At 38.8% G+C, this 26,267-nt stretch overlaps 1 protein-coding gene across 6 annotated transcripts in view; it reads right to left on the reverse strand.

The window, feature by feature from the left end:
* Window positions 1-534: 534 nt before the first annotated feature.
* KLHL13 (kelch like family member 13) overlaps window positions 535-26,267 on the reverse strand; it is an 81,067-nt gene continuing 55,334 nt past the window's right edge. For all 6 annotated transcript variants that reach the window (XM_071442331.1, XM_071442333.1, XM_071442332.1 and 3 more), the window contains 6 exons: window positions 24,388-24,529; window positions 23,028-23,160; window positions 22,546-22,742; window positions 15,752-16,547; window positions 8,531-8,644; window positions 535-6,960 (listed from right to left, as the gene is read on the reverse strand). In XM_071442331.1, the coding sequence (XP_071298432.1) occupies window positions 6,473-6,960; window positions 8,531-8,644; window positions 15,752-16,547; window positions 22,546-22,742; window positions 23,028-23,160; window positions 24,388-24,529 (1,870 nt within the window). In that variant the 3' untranslated portion in view covers window positions 535-6,472. The remainder of the gene's footprint in view (window positions 6,961-8,530; window positions 8,645-15,751; window positions 16,548-22,545; window positions 22,743-23,027; window positions 23,161-24,387; window positions 24,530-26,267) is intronic.

Here is a 26,267-nt window from a genome sequence, read left to right on the forward strand (position 1 = left end):
TTTAACTGCAATTAGGAAACTGCTTTGATTTTCCTTCCAAGTTCACTGCTCCTGACCCTGGCAGAGGCTCTTTAGTCACAGGGTTGTTCCCCTGAAGATGGAAGAACATCACTCCCAAAGAGTCCTTCTGGGTAGGAAGGGAACCTGGCAGGCAGGGCCCAAGGAAACCTCAGCACCCAGTGCCTCCCCCATGGGTGAGCAGGGAACACACACTCTATAAACACTGCACTGTAAGCACCCAATGCAGTTACTTATCTGAAAGAGACAAATATTCAACACTAAATTAACAAGCACAGGCCAAAACAGTCTGCATTTAAATGTATTAAACAGGGCAGGAGGTTCTTCAAAGCAATTTTTTTTCCAGAAGTGATTAAGAAAGAGATGACCCCTCTTTATCCCAAAGCAGGACCCATCAGCAGGAATTTTATGGCTCTGTGATGGTATTTATTGACAGCTGTCAAATATTTGGGTAATGTTATAAAAATATGGAAAGATACACTGGCAGGCACTGAGTAAGAAACATGGGGAGGGAACTCAGGTGATCAGTGGTGTGTTTATTTTGGTGCATAAAACATGTAAGGAAAATTATTTCCACATTTCTAAGAAAAGGTTACAAGCAATGAAAAACAAATGGAAAAGAAACCAAGCAATTTTTTTTTTACAGTAACGTTGAACAAGGGAGGTAAAGGCAAAGTTGTTAATTCAACAGAAGCCAAGTCTTTTGGAACAATCCTGGTTATGAGGAACACAGGTTAAAACAGACTAATTTTTCCTTTATTAATGAATACTGTTCTGTGAAACAATGTTTAAAATCTATAATGTTCCTACTGTTCTCTTTCCTGCTGTGTTGTGCAGACAGAGGAGAATAAACAAACTTGCTCTCTCCTGAGAGCTGGAAAGGGTGACCCAACCCTGACCTGCCCTCCCATCACCTCCACCTGGGCACAGAAGAAGGAGCAGAACCAAAGGCCAATAAAAGGTTTGGTCACCCAAGGAGTGCCTGCCCCTCCCAGAGCCCTCAGCAGCTCATGTGCAAACTCTGCTTGCAGAGGGGACAAGGACACTCTGGTGCTCTTTAGACACCCAGGTTACTGAAATTTTCAGCCTGAGATTTGCCTCGTGCACACAGATTTTGGCTGGGTTTGAGAACTTCTTGCAAAGCAATGAGGGGCTGGTGGGGAATTAAATGTCAAAGCCATGGCCCTCAATCCACAGCTCCACATGGTCTTTAGATCCACAGGTACTTTGGATGTAAGAACCCAAGCTCAGATTGATTTGGAACTCAATCAATAGGCAGCAGGGAGGACAGGAGGTGCCCTTACACGAGGAAACAGATGCCAGACAGCACAGAATGCTGTGGTCTGAGGGACAATACAGCAACAGGGCAGCCAAGAGTGCAAGCAGGTACAAATAACTGAGCTTTGACTCACTTAGGCCAACTATAAGTTATTAAAAAAAATAAAATATATATCACTCCCTATTCAGTGTGTGAGAGCTGAAAGTCCAAACTAACCTCTAAGCCATGACCAAAAAAATCTAAAACAATATGCATTTTTGTTCCAGTCCTAAACATGTTTTCGTCTGAGATCTTTTCACATTGCAAAATGATTTCTCCTAAACACTTAGGAAACAGAGCTCCAAATGGAAAGGGTTTAATAACCACGTGGACAGCCTGAGAGCATGCAGCTCTGAAAGAGCCACCTGAACCTTTTGCTCCCACTGCAGACTCACAGAGGATTACTCATTTCATGAATAAAAAGTTAAAAACTCAAACAGCAGCAATAAATACTCCCAAAGATGGGGGAAAAACCAGCACTCGAGCCAAAGTAACACCTAGAGTAGGAGAGCATCCCCTCAGGAATGTCAGCCACTTGTGGCTCTGCTGTAGCACCACTCCCAGGTCCCCTGGGCTGCATCTCTACACAATCACCAGGTCATTAAAGAGCAAACACATCCCACCACGTCTTCCCCAGCGTGGGTAAGCAGCAGGTCCAACAGAGCTGGACACCAAATTTGGAGCCTTTTGACCGAGAAAAGAACTTCACTTAATGACCTGTGAAAGACTGGCAACAAGAACCAGGTGTGACCTGGTGACAGGATTTCCCAGCTGCCTCTCAAACTGCACTCACTGCTCACAGCTGAACGGGTCCTGCAATACTCATGGGACAAAAAACTTTATCAATTAAGCAAAGTATAACTCTGCCCTTTAAGACCATTTTTCTGACCACATTTGCACACAAAGAATCATTATTCACATTTAAAATATAAAAGAAAGAATACCTGATAAGCTACATATGGTGTGCAAGGAAAGAACACTTTCACAGAGCATGGAAAGCATAAAGTGCCACATGAGAGCTTGACTCTCCCTCCAGATCTCTGGGTCACCACTCCACACCACCCTCCACACACCACAAAAGGTGCAAGCCAGGAGGAAAGGGGACACACATTACACCTGCAACATGCACATACCTTTCACTAGCTTAAAACTGCTTTTCTATTTCCAAGATGCACAAGCTGAATTACAAATACATTTATTCACAGTGGGCTATTTTCTCTCTTGATGTAAGTGCCACTAAAAAGCCTCTGCCTTATCTGTTCTGATCATGAGCAGAGGAAGTTGCAGAGATGTCAGCTACCAAGGACATCAAGTCAAACCAAAGATTAAAGAAACAGTGACCAGCAGAGTCAGACACCAGTGTAAAGGTGAGGCAATCACCAGCTGGAGGGCAAATTAAGAAGGAACAATAATTCTGGTAGGCAGAATGAACTTTGCAAAGAAAAGTGCTATGATCTTTTCTGATCAGATCATCCTCAATTCTTTGGTTAGAAACTTCTCCAGATATTTGTACTGCACTTGTTGCTGTGGTATCAAATTATTTTTTCATGTCCAACCAGCCCATCAGATTAACACTGCAAGCCTTTAGGTAGAACTTTATTTATTTGCATGCAAACTGCTCTAATCCATGACTGCCACTATTCCACTAAAGGACCAGACTACTGCTTTGAGCTTCTGACTGTCACTAAAATGCTCCTCCTTAAAGATCCCTTAGAAACAGAATGGCAATTTAAAAATAGCATTGTTTAGAAGAAAACAGCTCACTTTTGTCCTGAGAACAGGGGAAGTGATCCTTCCAGCCAAGGGGCCTGTAGAGCCACAGCCAGGCTGTTCTGCTGCACCAGGGCTCATCCCTTCAGTTCAACTCCTTTATCCCAAGAAGCCACAAGACTGGCTGGAGCCTTGCAGGAATTGCTTTCCCTGGACCAGGTTTTTGGACTTTACAACTTTCTAAGGGGAGGGGAATCACAGAAAAATGGGTATCTGCAGATGATGAACTCTCTGATGTTAACAGGGCAAAGAAATTTTACGTAACCTGAATTTTCCCGGGTCTTCTTCCCCATTGTTCTTGTCCTATCTCAAAACACAGAACAAGGGAAATGTCATCTCAGATGTCTGGAGTCAGAGTGTTGGGTTCTGCAGGGATATCAGATGGGCCTTTGGGCAAACTCTATATGAAGTGAGGCCTTTTGGCATTTTTTGCTAATTGGGCACCATAAAGCAAAGTCTGAATGAATTTTGCAGTGTGTGTCTGCATCCCTGGGAGAGGGCAGACAGCTCCTGTGGCTCTCCCAGCTGGCACACCATGCAACCCTGATTTCATTCAAATCAAACAGCTATAATTGCTTTTCATCCAGATGCTTTTCTGATTCAGGTACTACAACTGCAACATGAGAGAAGCCAAGACTGATGAAGAGGCAGCCTGACTGGAAATGGAAATTTGGTGTATCCTAATTTGTATGTGTGTTCCTACAGCTGTGGGTTCAGAGATGGAAAGGGGTTCTTATGCTATGGTTAAGAAAGACTCAATGAGCATCAAGTCATTTTATATAACATTACAGAAGAAACCAGTTTGCAGTTTTGGGCAAGTCTTTGATGTTTGCTTTTCAATCCTTGTGAGTAAATATTAACTAATGTAATTATAAACACTTTAATCCAGAGGGAGATTTAAAAAAAAAAAAACAAAAACAAACAAAACAAAAAACCCCAAAGATTAATTTGATTGAAGCACTACATTTAATCCACTGATGACAAAACATTCAAAGATAATTCTTCAATTTTACGTATAACAAATAATGAGTCAAAAAAACCAAAACAAAACCAAAAAATAAACCAAAAACAAAACAAAAAACCCACAAACAAAAAATCTCAACATTGTGGCCATATACCAGCTCCTGGCTATACAAGGCTCAGACACAAAACTGACATCCTGGCTTTAAACCACCTCAGAATGATCAGAACTCATGTTAAGCTTCTTCCAAACAGAGAATACCAGTGAAGATACCCACTTTCAAACACTGTGTCCCTCATCCCCAGCATACAAAGAGCAGGACATATGTACATTATCCTAAAGGAATTGCAACTCCTTCAAGTACTTTTCAGTTTAATTAATAAAAGAGACACTGAATATGGATTTCAGGGGATTTAAACTCAAGCAGGATCTAAAATCTGGTCTTTGAGCTGGAAAAAAAAATTAGTAGCATGGGACACTTAAATGATTGAAAAATCCTTCAACATTAAACAACAGAGCAACATTTTTTTTACCCAGTGCTTTGCACACCATAAGAAGAGTATTCTAAGGGTGATGAATCAATTTATCTTCACTGGCCAGTTTCCAGGAGTATCCACTGGTGCCACTATTCCACCTGCAATAATCTTGCACAGCCACATGGAATTGAGACTTCAATTTTTTTTAAAGAGGAAGAATTGATTTTGATTTTCACCAAAACAATTATGAAACCTAAAGCTTACATGTAGATTTTTGTAGTGACCATTACTAGTAAACTGCACAAAGAATAAATATCAGTATGTCCCAATCTGACACCACAGTAATCCTGCTGCTTGATTGCATCAAGCAGGGACAAAACACAAATAGCAAAATCCCAATAAAAGTCGATTAAGCTTTACTTGGTTATTATTAATAGGTAACACAATAAGCTGGTTTAAACATTTTCCCCCAGAGGATGCCCCTGTGACTGTGTTCATTAGCAAAATGAATTGTAACATGATGAGAAGTTCAGAACAACCACAGTGGCATAATCAGAGCTGCAGTTTTTCAGCAGGGCACTGTATTTTGGAGCAGGTAAAGATTCCTGTGAATTTGCAGGGCTGCACACATAAGCAGTTCTCCAAGGAAAAAACATTAAGACTGGTTTTTCATCAGTCCCTAACAATAAAATGAACACATCAGACCAAAATAGTTTCTTAAAAGTAGGTCAAAAATATCCATTCATGATCACTTGTGCATTGGTTTCCTGCAGGTTCACCTACCCACATGGATATACGTCACACGTATCCTGGAGACAGGGAGGCAGAGGAAAAAACCAAATACATTAATGAGGTAGCTTAGACTGGGTAACTGCAGTTAAAAGTTTTATTGAACAAAAGAAGGTAAAATGTGGTAGTCCAGGTTCACTGAGCAAAAGCAGCTCTCTCACTGAAGCTGCACTTTGTGCTAAATAACCTTATTAACTGAGACTATACAGAGGACACATTATGCAAGTTATCTCAACAACAAAGGAGAAAAGGTAGATTAAATTTGATTGGATGGAACCATTTGGTCAAATTCAGTGGCTTAAGTTACTGATTCTAGCCCTTAACTACCCATATTCAGTACAGCCATAGCACAGAATACACAACTGCACTGAATTCCCATTTGTTAATAGTATGTGCTCCCATGCAAGAGGAAGCCAATTCCTGAACAAAAAGAACAAATTAAAAAACACAAATATGTTTAGAATGTTTTGTTTGAAGCATCATTCAACTGACTCAGGAAAAACACTTGATGTATGTTATAAAAAACTCCCGACCCCTACAAGGTCCGCTCCTGTACAGTGCTAATATTTTAAAATTATTTTATTTCTTCCCTCTGCCTAAGAAACTTCATATGCTCTGAAAGCACCCACAAAGTCAGGTGGGTAAACAGATATGTCAAAAATACTCTGTGTAAAGAGGGAGGTAGCTCAGGCCCCTTGGCAACCTTCAGAGAGTTCACATTGATGTGGTCTACCTACCCTTGTGATCTGCAGTCAAAAATGAAAGGAAAAAGGATTTCAACATGAAATTCAGTGACATGTTCAATACAAATTTGACTCACTGGGCTCCCAAATGTAAGCTACAAAGTACCTCACACCCAACATACAACATTAATAACGTACCTAGTTCATACATTTTATAGACAATACCCTCTCATTTGTTAAACATTTGGCTCGGGCGAGTACATCTTTTTTTGTCAACCACTTGAGAGACATTCTAGGCCAAACAAACAGCAGAAATAATGTCAAAGTCCTTTTTTTTTTTTTCCAGTAATTGTATGAAATGCTGTAGGCTAAGCCTAACAGAAACTACTGAAGAAAAATGAGAGACCCCATGATGCAGTGCAGAGGTGTTACTACAATGGTGAGCCAAGGGATGGGTCTAAGGTGCTGACAGAGGAGACTCCCTGGACGGTGACCCTGTGTTGTCCTCCGGAGGGAAAACTGTCAGAGTGCAGGCTCGAATGCCACCAAGGGATTCTGGAAGGTCAAATACTTTATGCCACTCATCTTTTTCTGGATCATACTTCTGAACTATTTCCACCATGCACCGGTTATTCCAAGAATATCCTCCAACAACATAGATCTTATTTTCAAAGACAGCGACCCCGACATCGCTTTGCCCACGTAACATGGCGGCAATTGGAGTCCACTGGTCTAGAGTTGGTGAGTAATATTCACAGCTTAGAACATCATCATAATCACTTGTTCCTCTAAAGTGATTGCCACCAATAACATACAGCTTGTCTCCTACAGTACACATGCAATGCAGACCTCTGACTGTCGTCATGGGAGCTTTCTGAGTCCATTTGTCTGTGTCAGGGTCAAAGCACATGAGTTCCTTTTGGAAAGTATCGTGGGTGATTCCCCCTAAAGAAACAAGACACATGTTAGAGGAGTGCTCACCCTAATAAGCATTAAATAACAAAAAATACATTTTACTGAAAGAATTACATCTTCCTTAAAACTTCTTCACTCTAGCTTAGATTACTATCACAAAAGTACTCAATTTCAAATGACACTTGCTCCTTTAAATGGGAATATGGACAGAAGCCATGTCTCACACTGCACCTCATTACACAATTTATACTGGCAGATTAAAAGAACAAAAAACTGTTACCTATGCTTTTACTTTGCAAATTTATTTCTTTGCCTGTGTTCATTCAGTTTGCTGGTTATGTTTCTCACCAACAAGAATCCATTTCCCTTTCAAATTTTGATACTATGCCACTGTGTTTTAAGTATCACATAGTAGAATTTTCATCAAAAATATTTTTTCATCAACTTCAAGTGAATAGAGAGAGCACACACATTTCAAACAGTCTTCAGTTAATAGTTACCTAGGGTTCCCTCTACATTTACCTTCTCCATAGCTCCCTGCAAAAGCATTTGGAGAGGCTCCAGGACAAAAGGAAAAGAAAAATCTGTGGGATCTACATGAAAAAACCACAGCAGACAGCATATGTATGTGCCACCTGCAGTAAAACAAGCAAAATGGGCAAAACACAACTGACAGCAGCACAGCAATTAGGAGCTCAATGGACTTGCTCACATCAAAATAAGCACCTGTACCTCACAGTAAATTCTAAAGCAAATTCCTCCTTGCCTACTGGCACAAGAGCCCCTAAATGAAGCAGCTCCAGCACAACCCCCACCAGTTCTTGTCAGCTAAGCAACCTTGTCCCACCTCCTGCTCTGAGAGGACATCCTTTACAATTTCAGTAGGAGAATACAGGGCTCTGATCCCTGCAATGATCACTGATAGACAGATTGAATCTTCTTAAAAAATTAAGCTAATAGCAGATTTTCAGACAATGCATTTGGAAAAAAAATGTAATGAAAGTACAACCTCAGTGACACACAGGACAAGCATATTTCAAATAAAAAACAGTGAAAATACAGATATCACTTATATTTTATGATTAACACAAGAACTTAGCCCTTTCCAGTACCTCAACGAAGACAAATGTTGTTTAAAGTTATAAAATTTCCAATGCGTTCCAAAGTTTACTGGGAGGGTGTGTTTAATTGCTATATTATATCATAATATATGTTATAATTATTTAATACTATTATACACAATTATAATTATATATTATAACAATATTATGTTTAATTATATTGCTATATATAATATATAAATTATATATTATAATTTATATATGTAGCTACAGAAAACTTTATTCTGATCGGTAAAGTGAGTAACTGCTTTGGAATTCAGAGCTATTCATTTACTAAGCATAATATTATCTACAATAATTTTGTCAGAGCCAGCAGTGTATGTGCTGTTTCACTGGCTTCATAGGAAACTGCATCACAACTGATACCATGGCAATCCTGCTGCAACTACAGACTAATTTGTACTGGCTGCTGCTGAAACAGAAAAAGTTAGAGGAGGAATAGTTTTACAGAGATGATGTCACAGAGATGATTGATTTACCTGAAATGTACATTAACCCCCCATAGACCGTTCCAGCGTGACCATAGTGGGGCTCGTTCATTTTTGCCACGTAGCTCCACTCGTTCATTCTGGGGTTGTAACATTCCACAGTGGCTGTTGGAGACAAAGGACAGCACAGAAGTGGTGAAAGCAGCAGGGCAGTTTGGTGCTCAGCTCAGTGCAGTGGCAGAAACATCCACAGAGGAAGTGCCAACAAGTAACACTTCAGCTGAGGGAGTCTCAAGGGAATTATTGAAATTATTATCACAGAAACAGAGAGCAGATGGGGCTGGAAAGGGCCTCTGGAAATCATCTACTCCACCTCATCCAACTCCTCTGCTAAAGAAGGGTCACCAAGAACAGGCTGCATAGGATTGTGTCCAGGTGGGTTGCACCACCAGCACACTTGCTCAGAGAACACTCTGTGTTCTGATCTTCTACTCTGTGTGCTAATTTTCTATTGTATTGCACTGTTTTATTAAGGATTTGCACAGCAACATACAGCACAGCATATGCAAGTCACTACATCAATTTACAAAAGCCAAGCTTAAAAGAAAAGAGATGAAACATCCCTGAATCTGGCAAGGAGATAAGCAGTGCCTGTGTTGATGCATAACTCCATTTGTGCAGTTTTCTCTGAGTTGGAATGTTAGAATGATCAAGGGTTTTATCAATCAGAAATCACAGAGGGCAGTACCCAGCAGTACCCAGGAGTACAGAATGGATTCCTGAGGAGGAAACCTCTCTCCAGTGTAAGATGGGAGAGATGCAGGCTGCAGGAAAAGGGCTGCAATAATCACAGGGAATACAAATAGAAGGCAGATTCAAAAATGGAGCAAGTTCTAGGTCTGGCAGCTTGAACATTACAGTATGATCAGAGGGGCACAAGGTCCTCAAAACCCCCATAATATAGTGACTTTATGATGCACAGAGAAATTGTCAATAATTAAGTTATCTTAAAGACAAATTAGATCTCATTTTAAATGATTAAAGACTGCCTAATCTTTGTTGGATATTTATGAACTATACATAGAAAAATTGAATCTGTCTTTAAAAGTGGCATTTTACTTGCTCTAGAACAAGGTTTTTATTGAATCAAGAGTAGAAAATCTGAGTCAGCTCTATGGAATCAGTGATGGTGACTTAACAGTGCAGGATTACACATCAATCAAGAGAGAAAATACCCTCAGAATGTGAGAAACTTGTCATTATAAAGGCAGAATCCAGTTACTTTTAGTTTAAGCCTAATTACAGAATTATAGAGCCAGTAGAGAACATCAGACAGTAACACATAGTGAATATAAAGCACCTCACTCTAACTCCAAAGCTGTTTTAAAAAGATCCTCTGGATCATTTTAGAAGAGTATAGCTATGGTCTCAGACGACAAAAAAAAAATCCCTAGTCATGAAAAAATTAGTATAGAGCACATTAGAGTGACCTTCTGAATTCTCTTTTAGTTGCTGCATAACCTCTTTATTGTTGCAAAACGGGATGATTATACATAAATCCATGCAATTAGTGTCTCAAGTACATGCACTGAAAATAGAAGCTTCCAGTTCCAATGTCAGAAATACTGTTTGACAGCCAGTTCAGTATCATCTAAGGCTAGAAGTGAAAAATAAAAAATCAGTTTTGCACATAAGAATTGTTAAATCGTTACAGCACACTGGATTTGCTTCAGCTTTTCCCCACCCAGGAGCTGAACTTTAAATTTATGAAATGCAGAAAAGTGCCAGTCCAGAACATTAAGTTCATTATACAAGGCAAAACACACTAAATATCTGGTCTTTTTCTAAACAAATTATATATATTGATTTGCATGCATAAAATGATTAATTTAATATTCTTGAAACTGCTTCAAAATAGTAATGAAATCTTGAAATGCATCTGGTTCTCTGCAAGTGGCTTGAACAAGGACTCCCAGTTCTGCCAGCTCAGGGATGTGTAAGATGGACAAAAAAATAACAAACCAATACAAAGGAGCTGAAGTCAGGTGTGTCTGCAGTACTGGTGATGTACCAAATTTTTGATTTAAAAAATCTGCCCAATATATGGGCAAGTTTCCAAGTTTAATCTAAGAGATCTCCCTTGGTTGTTTGGGCTTTCTTAATAAAGACAGAAATCTCCTTTTTAAAAAAAATTGTATTATTTTCCATTTGATACACTGTAGGCCTTCTGTATCCCATCACGGACTTAGCCACAAATCCAAGGAATGCTGGAGACACTCTCTTGCCCAAAGAAAGGTATAGGCACAAAGACCTGATTCCACAAATGACACAAAATTAAATCTGTGAGTTGTGTTTCTCTGCAGTGCCACCTTGACATCACCAGCAGTTTTTGCCCAATCCCCAAATAAACCCATGCTTGCTCTTGTAAACACATTCATCCATTCCAGAATGCTTCTTTTATAAGGAAAGCTCCTTTCCCCTCTGCTCTGTTTAGCAATCAGAAGCAAAGATGTGCAGAAATTTCAAAACCAGAAGGAAACAGATTTGATGTGCAAGTAATTACAGCTGTCCCAGTCCCACCCCCAGGGCAGCCCCTTCCAACCCCTGCTGGCTGCTGAAACATCACTGCTGCTTCCACACAAACTGCATCCCTTCCCAAAGTGCTCCCACTCTGCACCAAGGTGAGGAACTCGTGTTTCTAACACACTCCAAGGACAGGGAGAGCAGAGGACGTGCAAAGGAAGAGCAGAGGAGCAGCACACAGAGGAATGTGACATTCAGTGCTGGACAGTTTTATCTCACTCTGCACTACAAACTGCATTTAAGAGAGAAGCCAAAATATCCCTTTAGCTAGAGAAGACAAAACATGTAGAATTGGTACCCATTACCACCATCACTACCAGCATGCTGTAAAGACATTATTTATTTGAGAAAGGATGGTGCTGAGTCCAAGACCCATCACTTTGTGATGTGGCTTCAAAACTGTCTCTAACATTCCTAGAACAGTCTGACACCATTTCAGACAAACAATTCCAACCCAAATCTCACATCCACTGTGCTCTAAAACAAAGCTAATCACTTTACAGCTGAAAACCCTGCTCTGCTGTTAGATTGATCTGTATAATTGCTTCCCTGTTACCTTGCAAGGTCATTCAACTTCTATCTTTTAGCAAGATATTCCTCTGCACTGAAAAGAAAAAAATATTCAAAATTCCAGCTATTAAAGGTGCCCATAAATTAAGAGAGACAAATTCTTTAGAAAGTCTCCAGACAGAGCAGAGTTCACAAAACACTCTAAAACTGCTACTTTATTGCATCTAAGTGAGAGTGATGGATTCATTCTTCCAACACCATGAATGATTCAGACCAGGCTCTATTTATGTTTAACAGTAGAACTTCTGATGTGTTCATTACCATAATCCAGGCAAGACAGGCCTCATTTTAAGAGAATTAAGCAATCTCAAAAAGACAAAGTTTTGTCAGTCCCAAGGGATGTTCAGCCTGCACTCATTTTATAGTGCCATCTGTGATGCTATTTGAGGAGGATGCAGATATTTAACACTTCTCTGTCAGTAGCTTCTAAAGTGTCTTGAGGTCTGTTACAGCAGCACTTGGCAACTCTGTGATGTCCCAAAACCCAGGCTCTTAATTTTGTTATACTGTTTCTATAATACAACTTATTCATGTAAAACTCTAAGCTGACTTAGTTAAATAGTCCTGACTAATTTTGTCCTAACATAGCAAGGAGCCACTCCAAAATGAGCCTCTGCACAAGAGATCCTCAAGTTCACACTCTGGCCTGATATTCTGATATCACAATACTACTCTGATATTCACTGATATTCACAATACTACTCTGACAGTGAAAAGCCTCACTGGATACTGGTGCATATCAATCAACAACATTTAAAATATCTTAGCTGTATCTTTACATACATACATATATATGTACACACACACACTCTCACAGGGGAAGATTTTACATAAACAAGGAGGGTTCAACATCATAGAGGGCATCTGGAAAATAAATATCTTCCAACTTGACGGGCAGAGGGTCAAAAGAACTGGCCTGGCAGTTTTCTCCTTCTGTCTTTATTGCAGCATGATGAATAAATCTGTGGTTTAGTCACAACCCAACATCCCCTAAAGTGCTGAGGAAAAGCCCATATATAAAAACCCCAAACTCTACTCCCAGCTATCAACAGCAGAGCCTGAAGTGTCTGGACAATACTAATGAACAAGTTTTCTAGTGCATTAGACACACACAGCTTCTGCCATCATCAAGCACAACTGAGCTCTTACAATGAGCTACAAAAATCTTCTTGTCAGAAGAGAAAACAGTCTCCAGTGTCCAGCTGGAATCTGCTGTTGTGCTGTGCTTCACAGATATCTTTGGGAGCCACACCTGCTTTTCTCTTTGTCTCTTTGCCCAAAAAGTCTTTTTTTTGCCCACCTGCCCTCTCCAGGCTGGGCTGCTCCATGCCCAAGGGAGGCTCTCCTGCCTCCTGGGAATGAATACCTCTGGCAGGTGCCTGCCTTGACATTTAAAGGGAACTAAGCAGAATTATCTACAATCCTTCCAGGAGGGGTGCTTAATTCTGCACAGCCCTAAGCTGTCACAGGGTTGAAAAAAATCTAAATTATAATGTCATAATTCAGGATATTTAAAGGATACATTTACCACATTCCAGCACATGTACCACATACATGGAAATTCACTCATCCTGTCCAGTGAACCAAACTTTTCCAGTGGCATGCACTGGTAAAAAAGCAGCTCATTATTACACTAAAGCAAGTATTACAAATGTAGAATGTGGCATTTACAAAATTCTCAGAAGAAGAAACATCTAAAAACTGTTTTCAGAATGTTTGATAGAAAGCCTCAAAAAGTATAATTTTTATTGCCATGAATGTCAAGGGAAAAAAAAACTGTTTTAGTAACTTTAATCCTTTGGCCCTTTTCCATAAGAACCCATTTTCCAGAAAGCTCAAATCAGGTTTTGGGAATTTTTCCTCTCTAACAACAGACTGAAATTAGTTTGAACCCAAGGGCAACTTCTTTAATATCTGTCCAACACAGATTTGACCTTCTCTCTTTGAAAAGCCTTAGAGCTTTTCTCTTCTGAACAGAATGGGAAGTTTAAGCTGGATTGCATCTTCCAGTTGTCAAGGTTTATGAAAGAAATATGAAAATGAAAAGTGACTCACCTCACAATTAACAAGGAAAGAACCTGAAGCCCCAAATCAAAGCATCAGACAGCTACAATATTTAGCATTTAGAGTGCTCTTCCCACAGAATGATCCAGTGGCATTTTTCAGGTCCGTGTGGAAATTGCTACAGTATTTTAATGATATCTTTACAAAAGAATTTTAGATAGGTGATAAATTTTGTATTTTAATTAAAGAAAGCAGAAGAGTTGAGGTCAGCAGAATAATACTGATCTAATTTAAGGTAACACTGCACTCAAAGCCACCCTCACACACAGGTTGCACTGGCTTAGTGACAATATTATTTCATATTGATTTTGTCAGACTTGCAACTTTTTCACTGACATTTTTATAACCCTCCTCTGTTCAGATTGTACAGTGCACAAGGTCAGCAATCTGATTATCTGCTATTAATTCATACTGTTAAAAAATAGCTCACTGAAGCTATATATCAGGTTTTCTGACACTTAGAGGTCAATATATGTTATTTTGTACATCTAGTATTTCAGAGGATATTGAGACTGTTTAGGATGCATTTTCAGGTAAGTAGTGATAACAGTAAAAATTCTGAAATCCTCAGGATCTGCATCAGAAAATGGCTGTCTAGGGAAAACAACTTATTGCTAAGCAGTTTCCCATCTTTTTGGAACAGGAGGCATTTTTAAATGTCCCATTTCATCAAACATTGGAATAGAATTAAAACCTCTAGCAAAGCCAGGCCATTTTTTTCCTGATGGAAGCAGTGTACTGTATGTTTCCTATGAAAACTTGCAACATGACAATGAATTAAACCTGTCTATGTGAATAACCAAGATGCAGTAATTCTAAGAAGCCACAGATCCTGCAGTAGAAATCAAGTTTTGCATTGTTTCAATTAAATATGTTTCTCACTGCACTTACAGATATCTGTGCATTTCTGAAAAGTAGATCTTGGTAGCAAGAGGTAGAAGCCACAAAGGGACATGGGACAGTTGAGTATTGGGCTGAAAGCAGCAAACTAAATAATGAGGTGTCACATCTGGTTTAGATATAATTAGATTATGCTAAACTTCCAAGCATAATCTCTGTGACATTTCAATTTTAAAGCACAGACAAGTTTACAGTTGAGTCTCCTATCCCAGACTTGAGCAAATATTAACCACTAAGGCTTTGCACAATGCAGTGGATTAATAGGGGTCATGGTCTGCATATTTTTGTTAAATTTAAACTTAACATGTATTTAACATTTGTTTCTATCTTGTTCTCTGGAAACTGATATGGGGTTTTTTCTTCTATTTTTGTTTGTTTCTTTTTTGGTGTTTTTGTTTTGTTTGTTTGGGTTGGGTTGTTTGGTTTTTTTTGTCAAGCTAAATTAAATATCCTTTGCAAGGGGAGAAAAGAAGAGGCACCAGGACCAAGTAATTCAGTCATTTGTACAAATAAGATCATAGGTGAAACATAACATTTTTAATAATTAAGACATCCAGAACATCAGAATATCTGAATGTCACTAATCTGTGAGTGAAACAAATTATAGTCATAAGACTAAAATTAAAAAAACCCAAAAAGCAAAAAACAAACAAAAACAAAACAAAACAAAACCCAAAGAAAAAGAAAAAAAAAATCAAAAAAACCCTTGGCATTTCCAATACTATTCCAGAAAAGTTTTGTCTTTTAAAATGTAATGTTGATTCAAGAGTGAGTTTCAGCTAGAGTCATGTATCCCTTAGGAATGGATTTTGTTTCTCAGCTGAAGTAATGATTAATTTTTCTTTTTAAAACTGCATTTATATTCCCCCACACTTACACAGGCCGACATAGATGCTTGCTTCATGTTTCCTGGTAAAGGATAATATGCATCAAACTGGATAATATGCATCAATACACATGACATACGTATCTGGAATTGGTTTGTGGGATTCCTTCTAAAATTAACTTCTAAGAGTACCCAGAAAAAACTCTGTATTTGCAGTATTCCCAGAAAGCAGCAGCACTCCAATGACCTCAGCTTGTTTGTCTCCACCCTCTCCCTGGGCAGAGGGCATTTCCAGGCCCAGCACGAGGCAAGGCTCCAGGAGGACTCACCTAGCTCGCCCGCCGCGTTCCGACCTCCGACTGCATACAAATGTCCTTTCAGGGCACTTAGGTGGAAGAAGGTCCGTTTCTCGTTTAAAGATGCCACTTGCATCCACTTGTTGTAGCGCGGATCAAACCTGAAGACCGTGTCCACCGCCGTCTTGCCCTTGGTGTCGTAGTTGCTCTGGCCGCCCACCACGTAGAGGAAGTTGCCGATGACGGCGATGCCGTGCTGGTAGCGCGGCGCGTCCATGGGCGCCAGGGACTTCCACTCGTGGGCCTTCTCGTCGTACATGCGCAGCTCCTTGCTGACCACCAGCTGCTGCCTGAGCACCCCCCCCAGCGTCACCAGGTGCGTGCTGTCCGAGCGGATCGCCGTCCGCTCCGACTGCATCACCGGCTGCATGTACGGCATCATCTGGTAGTTGCTGGCCTCCAGCAGCAAGTTGACGCAGGTGTTGTCAGTCCTCATGAAGTCCACCGTCTGAACGTAGTTGATAAGATCCTGGGGTGTCATCAGGGGAAACCTGATGTTCTTCATGAGCTTGGCGGCGTACTCCATGCGGGGCTCCTCGTAGCGCAGCCAGCGACACGCCGCCTTGAAGAGCTCCAGCTCAGTGCAGTGCTTAAGGCTATTACTTGAAAGCACGAAGGCAAGACGTTCAAAGGGGAGTTTCACAAATTCACCAGTACTTAATAATGCAGGGAAGTTCTTCAGGATGAAATTATTAACATATTTATCCACTTCTGTGAGATTGTATGTGTTGGCAATTCGCCCAACCTCAACACAGTTTTCCAATGAAACCTATTAAGTAAACAGAAAAAGGAATCAAAACGCTTTCTTAATTTGGTGTCTAAACGATAATGTAAAATTTAATGAATACTGTAGAATCAGCAATATTTCAGCATTTTGCAGTGCTCAAGGTGATTTACACATGAGCAAATATTCAATGCAGTGTATCTATTCATGACTGCAAAGGGAGACCCCATTTATTCCTTATTTTGAAGAAAGAACTGAGACAAGTAACAAGCAGATGGCATATATTATGTCAAATACCTTATACAATGATGAGGCACAGCAGCTATATAGCACTTCATCTTTGAAAAGTTCTGAAAACATCTTTGCAAGAAAGACATGTGGAAAATAAAGTTAGGGGACAGGTGATCACCCAAGGTTACAGAGAGCAAAACAAAAGTCTCACCAGTAGATTTTTTCTGACTATACTAAAACTGTATTGGCATAATAAAACCAAAGTGAATGGCACAGCTAACCCCTGTATGCCACATATTTCAGACAACTAATATTTACAGTGTTCAATCTCATGAATACATTCCTTCAAAACAAACAAAAATGGATCTTTAATAAATCAAGGCACTGTTCTTACAGACTCTGTTCAAAATTAAATACACCTCCAAAATAAGACAAAGGGTGATTTTAGTTTATACACAATTTTTAAAAAAGAATGAACCTAGGAGGATTTCCCCTAAAAATACCCAGCTCATTAAATGCTTTAGCAGTATGGATCACACCCTAATTTAACTCAGTACTTGAGTGACTTGGTAATCATATGTTTTACACTGTAGCTGCATTTATCTTTTTATATCTTTGGCTGCTGAATTTCTAAGGTCACTTGGGATCCAAGGCACAGGAAGGAAGAAACATGCCAGGAATGGGGCAAACTTCTGGGTGGGTTTTCAGTGAACCCAGCCAGGTCCTTTCAGGAAGCTCTCTGGTACATGTGCCCAGCAAGTCAATCAAATGCTTCTTGCTGAGAATTGCAGCTTTTTTGCATTCAAACCTTATTTCAGACCAAGCTTCATTTACACATGTTCTCGTCTCTGTGCATGTCAGTTCTACTCAGTGTCAACCATTTCCACAACTTTGTGATTCTCATTACATTCCTAATGCCAGAAGAATTTAAGCTCACAAATCTCACAGTTATTTTAAAAAAGATTATAAAGATTGAGGACTGGACCTGACTGGAGCCTAAGAATTCAAAAACCTTCAAATGACTTCTGGTCATGACAGAGATTAGAAGATTTTAATACTGTATAACTCAATCTGATCATTGTCCTTTAATACCAGACAATTCAAATGTCTAAGAGTACAGGAATAGGAGATTTTCTTAATTCACTAGAAACTGATCTAACTTGGCCTAGAGTTAAGATCTACAGTCATCCAAAGTCTTCATTCACGCATCTTGAAACATCTACTAATCCTCTAATCAGGTCCTATCTATAAAATGAATGTGCAGCAGACTGTCAGGAGTTCTAGTATGAAAATATTTGTGCTTTATATACATGGAAATAATTTTTGTATTACATGACAGACCACATAGATTATATCAAAATATAATCACACCAACTAGCAACAGCCTATAAAATATTCTCTGACTGGTTTTGAGGATCAACACTGATTGCCCAGAGAAGCTGTGGCTGCTCCATTGCTGAAGTGTCCAAGGCCAGGCTGGATGGGGTTCTGAGCAACCTGGTCTGGTGGAATTTCTCCCAAAATTTCTTCCAACTTGTATTACAAAATAAAGCAATGAAAAAAATCACCCCTTAACAAACAGCTGACTTGCAGTATGCCACAAATCTTAACTCTTGCTATATAGTTACTGTATTTAAAAATCACTTTGGAATACATTGTCTGGCACCAAACTAGAGAGATGCAGCACTTCCTCCACATCAAAGTAGGCAGGCAGAAATTATTGCATAGAGGAAAGGCACACTTGAACTTAAAAGATCAAAGCAAAAGCTGTACAGGTTCTGTACCACTGGCACATGCCCAGGATGCAATGAAGTATTTGGAACTGTTGCTGGCTGCCATTTATCAAGAGCCCAGAGTGCATTGAGTTTTGTATTACCATAATTATGTTACACTGCAAATCCATGCAGCTGAGCATATTCCTGGACTTCTTACATTTGAAAAATTTATTGACACATTACACACTGTTAATGACTGATGAACATGACATCAGCAGCTTCCAGTCAACCCCTGATTCTCGGAAAATTTACTTTATACTGCCTTTATTAATCCACTGGGACTGTACTGCACTCAGGGGTGGGGTTTTTTTAATATATGATTCCAAGTACTTCCCATTATGCTTATGAAATTATGCACTATGTTTGACTCACCAACAAATTCCACCACTCACCTCAAAGCAGGGTGCCATATTAAATATTGTCTTAAATGCTACTTTTCTTGCAAAATTGCTGTTAGCCTCTTTTCTGTACTCTAAGATGACAATCAGTGTACCAGCCTAAATTATATTGCAAAGACTTAAAAGTCATAAAAATACATATCTTAGGTTCTTAAATCCTGAGCCAAAAAATAATCCTTCAACAGAAAGAAATGCTATAGCTACTTCTACTGTAATATTCAAAACTGGACAGAGTTCAGCACAATAATGTTATTTAAATAAATACTTAAGTTACCCAAACATTAGGGTTTTTTAGGTTTTTTAGAAGTTTGACTTATGCTAGGGTTCTGTGTGGAAGTCAGTCAACCAGGAGCTCTTCAGTGAAGAGAAGGAACTGCTACTCTGGAAATCCCACTGAAGTGAACAGGAGGAATGGAAATACCAGGTGAAAATATATACACTGTACAGTGTATCCAAAAACAAGTAAAAATACTCACAAGGAAAGAGTTTAAAGCCATTGACATTCAAACAGCTAAGCAGCTCCACAAGGAGTTGAGAATTGCAGTTAAATAAATCCTATTTTACATGGACTTTGACTACTGAGCAGAGCTGCTCACTCACATTACTCATTGTAATTGCTCATTACAAAACAGAAGTTGCAGAAAATACTAAAAAGCTTTTCAAAAAAGAAAGGTCAAGCACAGGACCATGTTACAACAGCCTGAAAAACCCAAAGCAAAAGCCAAAGTACTTTCTTGAGAAAGCAGTTCACTTAATTCTTTGAAATTTTGGTAGCAACCACTTCCCAAGCTCTCATAAAAATTTAACTGACTATAAAATACTACAGAACTGGACACAGCAAAATGATTGCAAGTATGAGAGCCTTGGAGAACAGCTCAGGAAAAGCAGCATGCACAAAAAATCCAGCCCTCAAACACAGCAGCACAAAACAATCAGGTGTCTGACTTCATTTTATTTCAATGGCTGTCAGACACTGAAGCACTTAATGCAGTGCTTCAAAGGGCCAAAGTTTAAATGAGCAAACACACCCCTGAAACCCTCAATTTTCCTATGGGCTCCCATAGACAGAAGCCCAGAAAAAACAGCACAGAAATTTGACCAGCTCAGAAAACAGAATCCATTGTACCCCTACAGTACAAAGTCAAATTTCTGGTGGCTGTCAGAGCTGGTCCCAGGGTTAAACCCCACATTCCCACAAAACTTGCTTCATCCTCAGATAACCAAGTTTTTTTGACAAGACACGACTTCCAAGTATTAAGCCCTCAATATTTGACTATTTCCTAGTAGTTACAAAAGTGTAAAGCACCAAATTATAGATAGAATAAAATTTTTTTGCAGGTACATCCAAGACATTAATTTTCAATGTTTGGGAATGTTTTCTTTAATTACAGTGTAACTACCCTTTCCCCATTACCCTGTAATTTTCCTAAGTGCTGTAATTCACTTGGGCAAGTTTCTCATCTTTCTCCATTTTGTATACTGCTGCTACTTTTGCAAGATCAGTGTTGTGTCTAGAACTCACTACTCTGAAAACATTTCCACGGCATTTTTATGAATTTTATTTACATTACAGCTCAGTTAGATGTGAACATGAGAGCAGTCCTAGTCTATTGCACAGCTGTAATTATTGAAAACCAATAGTAACAGTAAAACTGAAAACATCTTGGGAAGTATTCCACTGTTTTCTCTGAGAGTTTGTCTGGTTGCAGAGCAAAGATAATCAGAGCAAACAATGGGATACTTGACAGGAAGGGTGTAAATGCAGAGCAAATAAAAAAAAACACTTTCAAGTCAGCTACACCAGATATTGTTCTTTGAAGGTCTCATTATTTTTGTTACATAAATTAAGCTGTAACCTTAAGCTTTGGTTTTTCTTTGTAAATATTTCCAATACCCTCTTATGAAGTACACAATTACATTATGCCTTACATAAACTGACTTCTATAATCTCTTTAATAATGGACTCCCCTGACAATTCAAAGACAATTAAGCATTTGTCTGGGAATGGTTACCTCAGCTCTCAAGCCAGCTAACTTCAGTAGAAATAAGCTCAATACTTGCTCAGAATATTCATTTAAATTACAGAAATGCTCCTTCAAAAAGAAGCTCATTTGCTCAACAACTCTTGTTTCAACAAATTTAGAAGTAAGGTCATTCAAAAACTCTTTATATAAGGCTGCTAAGAACCTAACTAGGCTAACAGAACAACCTCAGTTTTGTACTTCCTCTCCAGCTATACCATGAATGATGTTCCCTCAGACATCAGTCTAAATGAAAGTATTCCCCAAAAAACCCCAATAAAATTAAGAGAATTAACAAAGTCTTCCTCATTCTTTGAAAATGAAATGCAGTATCAAACAAGATATTTCTTATTTGAACAAAAACAGTGACTGAGTCAACATCACAAGTGAACATACTTTCAGAGAATGACCATTTTAAACAATAAAATGATTCAATATGAAAAAAGTTCTTTAAATAAGCAAAATAAACAAGGAGCTGCCCTACCCAGAAAGGGGAAAGGCCACCACAGTGTCCCCAGGGTTCAGCTCCCATCAGAAGGAGCCCTTTTCAAATACCTGATTCAAAACACTACCAAGACCTTTTCCCAAGCTGGTATTTATAGTAATGTCAAACCTGGAGAGGGATCATTTTGGAGGTAAAAAAAACCACTGAGCAAGATAAAATAGGTGGGGTAGGATTGAAGAGTATTAAGCTTAATGAAACATTATCACAACATTATCAGACAGGTCAGTTATAAAATGTCTCCAAATAAAAAGCAAAATGGCATTATCAAGCCTGAATATCTCTAACACATCATAGGAAACAAATTGCTGTTATTACCAGCTTAGAGTCCTCTGGTTTGCATAAATCCTGGTATGTATTTTCAGTCAGGGAGGTCACATTTCTAAGCCTGTACTCTGCAGAGCAACAGGAATACCTGCTTCTTTATTTCTCATTACAGAATCGAAAAGCTGATTTCCACATAATTCTGTAATTTGTGTGGAATACACCTGCTAAAGTCAGAGCTCTAGTGAGATATATAAGCATTTAACATCAACACTAGAAAACCTCCAGTGAACATTAAAAATAACTGTAGAGTGTCTCTCCAGGCAGAACTGCTCTTGCACCACTGCTGTTCTACAGCCCCACAGAGCAGGAGCTCCTCACTGCTGGCAGGGGAGGAGGGATCTTCTGAGGGATCCTCTCTAGGTATTGCTTTTATCCTTGTTAGAGTCAGAAAACAGGTAACTGCACCCCATTGAGATGGAGGGGCTGTAAATACAGGAATAAAGTGACTGTAACTGAAGCACACCTAATGAATGCAGCAAGCAGGTAATGCCAGAGTGAGTGCAGTCATGCAGGGAGACCCTGAAACATCTCAAATCAGACATGTAAGGGAAGAATTTCAATGTGGTGAAACATTTGTATCAAACTCATGCTGAATGTAATATTCAAAAGAAAACCAAGTTTTTCAAGGAAACTATAAAGCAAATTTGTTCTCTGTGAATCTAAGCTGTGAATAGTGGCAAGTTTTAGACATAACTTTGATTATTACATAAGTCAGTGTCATTATAAAAGAAAAAACAAAACTATGTGCCAAGGCCTTAAACACTGTAAATAGGAAACAAATAGTCTTACCCCAGAGATAAGAAATACTTTACAGAAGTCCAAAACAGGTAAAATCTGCAAAAAACTGGCAGCTTCCAGAGTGTCCTGAAGGTTGTCCATGTTAAGGGAAAGTTTTGCAGTATAGATGAAATCAATGATCTTCTTTAGGCCTATTTTGTTCACACCATGAAGCTTAATGCACATTAAATCTTGTTCCTTCATTCCTCCTGAAAAAGACATGCAGGTAAATGTAAATGATCATTTCAATGGGGTTGAAATTATTTCATAAATTTAGAGATAATTAAAATATAATTTTAAAATTTAATTTAAAAATCCCATATGCAATAGTAGAGAGAGATGTTTAGTCCACAGTGTTGTTAGCAGTCCTGGACTGATTCACAAAAAAAAAAATCAGTGAACTCAGCACTGAACTTGTGTCTGAGTGTCTGAATTAGAGCAATTTGGAGCAGCAATTTGGAGATAGCAGTACATGGCTTTAATAAAAACACCACCTGTGAACATGGCCTTGAAGTAATCACTTGCAGAAGCCATCATTGCTCTGTGCACAGGGAACACCTCATCACCATCTCCAGGAACGAGCGTCACGTCACAGAGCAAACCTTCCACCCGCAGCTGGTCAAAGCCCTGCAGGAAGAGCACAATGCAAAGCAGCCCTTGGATTTGGGAGGAGAGCAGCAATCTCTTATTTCCCTTATGTAAATATTTTATTTCCCTTTTGTAAATATTTATTTAATTTCATGTACATGTGCAGTGTAGGTCCAAAAAAGTGACAAAGAAATAATTTGTCATCTTAAAACCATTATCTGTAATATATTCAATGATTAGTATTCATTGAAGACGAGCAGAATAATCATTATTTTCCAGATACAGCTGATGAATGCCAAGTACACCAGACCATGGAAAGTAGTTTTATTCAAATAATTAAGTCATTTCCAGGAAGGAGTTTATTTTGTAAGCTTTCACAATAGCAGTTTTTTCAGGTAGGGACTGCTATCTTTTTTGGACCTACCCCTTCTGGTCACATATGCCTTCTAGATTTAATTCTGTTCCACAGCAATTTAAGGGGTCTGCAGCCTAACAGGCTGCAAAAGTCTGTGACCTGAAAGGAAAGTAGTTACCAGTTCTATGATTATCAGATTTGTTACCAAAGCTGACATGCTAAAAACTCCAAAATAAGCTCCCATTATACATCTGGTCTCTGAATTACTTAGAACATCTAACTGTAATAAAAAATAAAATCATCTACAGTAGCATCCTAGAGCAAGATTTCTTCCAAAGATGTGCCTGGTTGTGTATACTGGAGGATGGATGAAATACTCTCCTCATTCATTCACTGTGGAACAGAAACTCAAAACATAAACCATTTTCCTTCAAACTGGTATTTTTCTAATACTAGCAAGAATGTAAATATTGTCAGTATAGATGTTCTACCACACAGTAGTGCCATAGTCAGACCCAGTACAGGGCATTACACCAAACCTGGCAGGGCTCTGCCATGTAAGGGACATGCCTAATGTAATTAAATAATGGTATTTAATTGAGCTTCTTTGATACAGCTCTCATGTCAGAGTTTGAATGTTGTTACCTCTAAGAACTTGAGAGTGGACTGGGACATGACTCCAGGAAAAGGCCAGTTTTTTTCCCAAGCTGCTGCTGAAAGTTGAGCCTCTGTCTCAGAGGAAAGCAAGTCCCAAGCCATGCTTGCTTGTGGGCATTGACGGCACAAGAACATGAAAGTTTTTGAGGCTTTACAGGAATTACTATATTAATAAAATCTATTGAGTGGACACATTGTTTAGAGCAGCCAAAAATCTCAGTACAGCTCAATACAGGGTGAGAATATTTAATTACCTGTAACACCACAGAACTGTGAGTATTGCTGGTGAAAAATCTGGTGGTTCCTGTCTTCGAAGACTGCAGGTGGGCAGAGACGCCCATATCGCTGCTGCCAAGAGACACTTTCATATGAGGATCCTCCTCTTCCACCAGGGATCTACGGGAATGGGAACAGAGAAACCTCAAGACCAAAGTCATTTTCATTCAGTGATCTTTTGTTTTAAACCCACAGTCTTCTGGGATGAAATGTAACAGCACAGGGGCTACAGGAAAAAAAAAATCAGCAGGCAACAGAATCAGTCCTTAGTGGTTCCCTTCAGCTAATTCAAGAAAGTGAAGGGTTAACAGTCTCTAAAAAGGCATAACTGCTTTTTTGATTGTAAGTTTTTCCTTTTTCTTCCATCCCCAGCTCCCTGATTTACACAATTGAACACTGTTACTTCTACAATCCAGTATTGTAGGATGTTTATAGAGGTTTCATCTGGTTTCCAAAATTAAGCATCTTAGCTTTTCCTTGCCAAACTGGTGAAACATTGAAACTCTAAGTGTAATATTTAAAAAAAGTATTTTCATTCTTATAGCTTGCATTGCCTCATCCATGCATGACTATTCATAATAGAAAATATACATCATGGAGTTTCAAGCTGCAGTTGGAGTTTTTAACCTGCTTTTAGAAACACACAATTAGAACTCCTTCAGAATATGATATCCAGTATTCTGCTACTGTCCAGGCAAACACTTCATAATTTTAATTTAAGATGTGATTCCAAGCAATTACTGTCCAAATCTAGACAGGACAAGCTAATTTTAGGTAGAGTTGTTAAAGAATTACTGCAGTATTATTAGCCTACTATTTTAATCTTCAGATATAAATTAGGTTACATCTGAGAGCCTAACTAGGCTAACCTGTAATTATTATACAATGTTAATAAAATTCTTCCACAGAAATATTAACACCAACTAGTTTCTGTAACTTCTGTGATTTAATGTTCTACCTATGAGCCTGTATAGAGGTCTAATGAATATGTACACAAATTTAATTAGCAAACATAAGCTATAAATCCACAGAAGAGGGCATCTCCATTTTTAATCAAGTATTTCCATATCTCAAAAAAGATTTATAGCTGTTTGACATAATTGATGCAAATTTTAGATACAGAAAGTTTTCCAAATTTTAAACATGCAGGTTAAAACATTGGCCTTCAAACCAGTTTCAGAAATTACTTTAAGTAACAAGAATGTGCTTAAATCCCCCTCCTTTTCCCCAGTTTTGATTATGATCACTATGTAAAGACAAATTTGGAATTTGTGGAAGAAAAATAATTTTCATAATTTCCTTTTTAAAAAAAAACATTTACCCCCACCTTCTTTGGGTACAAAGACCACATAGAGCACTTTCTGAAACTCACATATTATCCTCATAGCATTGATGTGCCTTGTTCAAAGCCATGAGTACAAAAGGTCAGCTACAAAAACATATTCAAAACAAATTCACCATTCAACAGTGTACAGGGGTTTGAAACATGGGTGAGATTTTATGCACACAGACATAACACTGTAGGAACAAGGGTACATCTGAGCAGCTGTGACTTCTAATGTACTCAGCTGAATAAACTAATGTGGATCAACTGCAGCATGCAAGATTTGTGCTATTTTTGAAACACAATTATCTCTATTTTATAAAACAAATCCAGAGTCATTTAAACAAAGTTTACAGGGTATACCTTAAAAAAGGGCTCTCCAGACTATCTCTGCATCCAACAAACACAATATGCAACAGAGCAGCAAGCAGTTGCTGGCTCACACCCAAAATATTTTTCTTCACTCAGTTCTACGGTGTTTTGGGTTTGGTGAGCTCTGTTTATTTCAGTTTTCATACAATTGCATGGAGGCAA

Source organism: Agelaius tricolor, unplaced genomic scaffold, assembly GCF_023055355.1.
Source record: "Agelaius tricolor isolate 1412-34295 unplaced genomic scaffold, bAgeTri1.0.p SCAF_17, whole genome shotgun sequence".
Lineage (NCBI taxonomy): Eukaryota > Metazoa > Chordata > Aves > Passeriformes > Icteridae > Agelaius > Agelaius tricolor.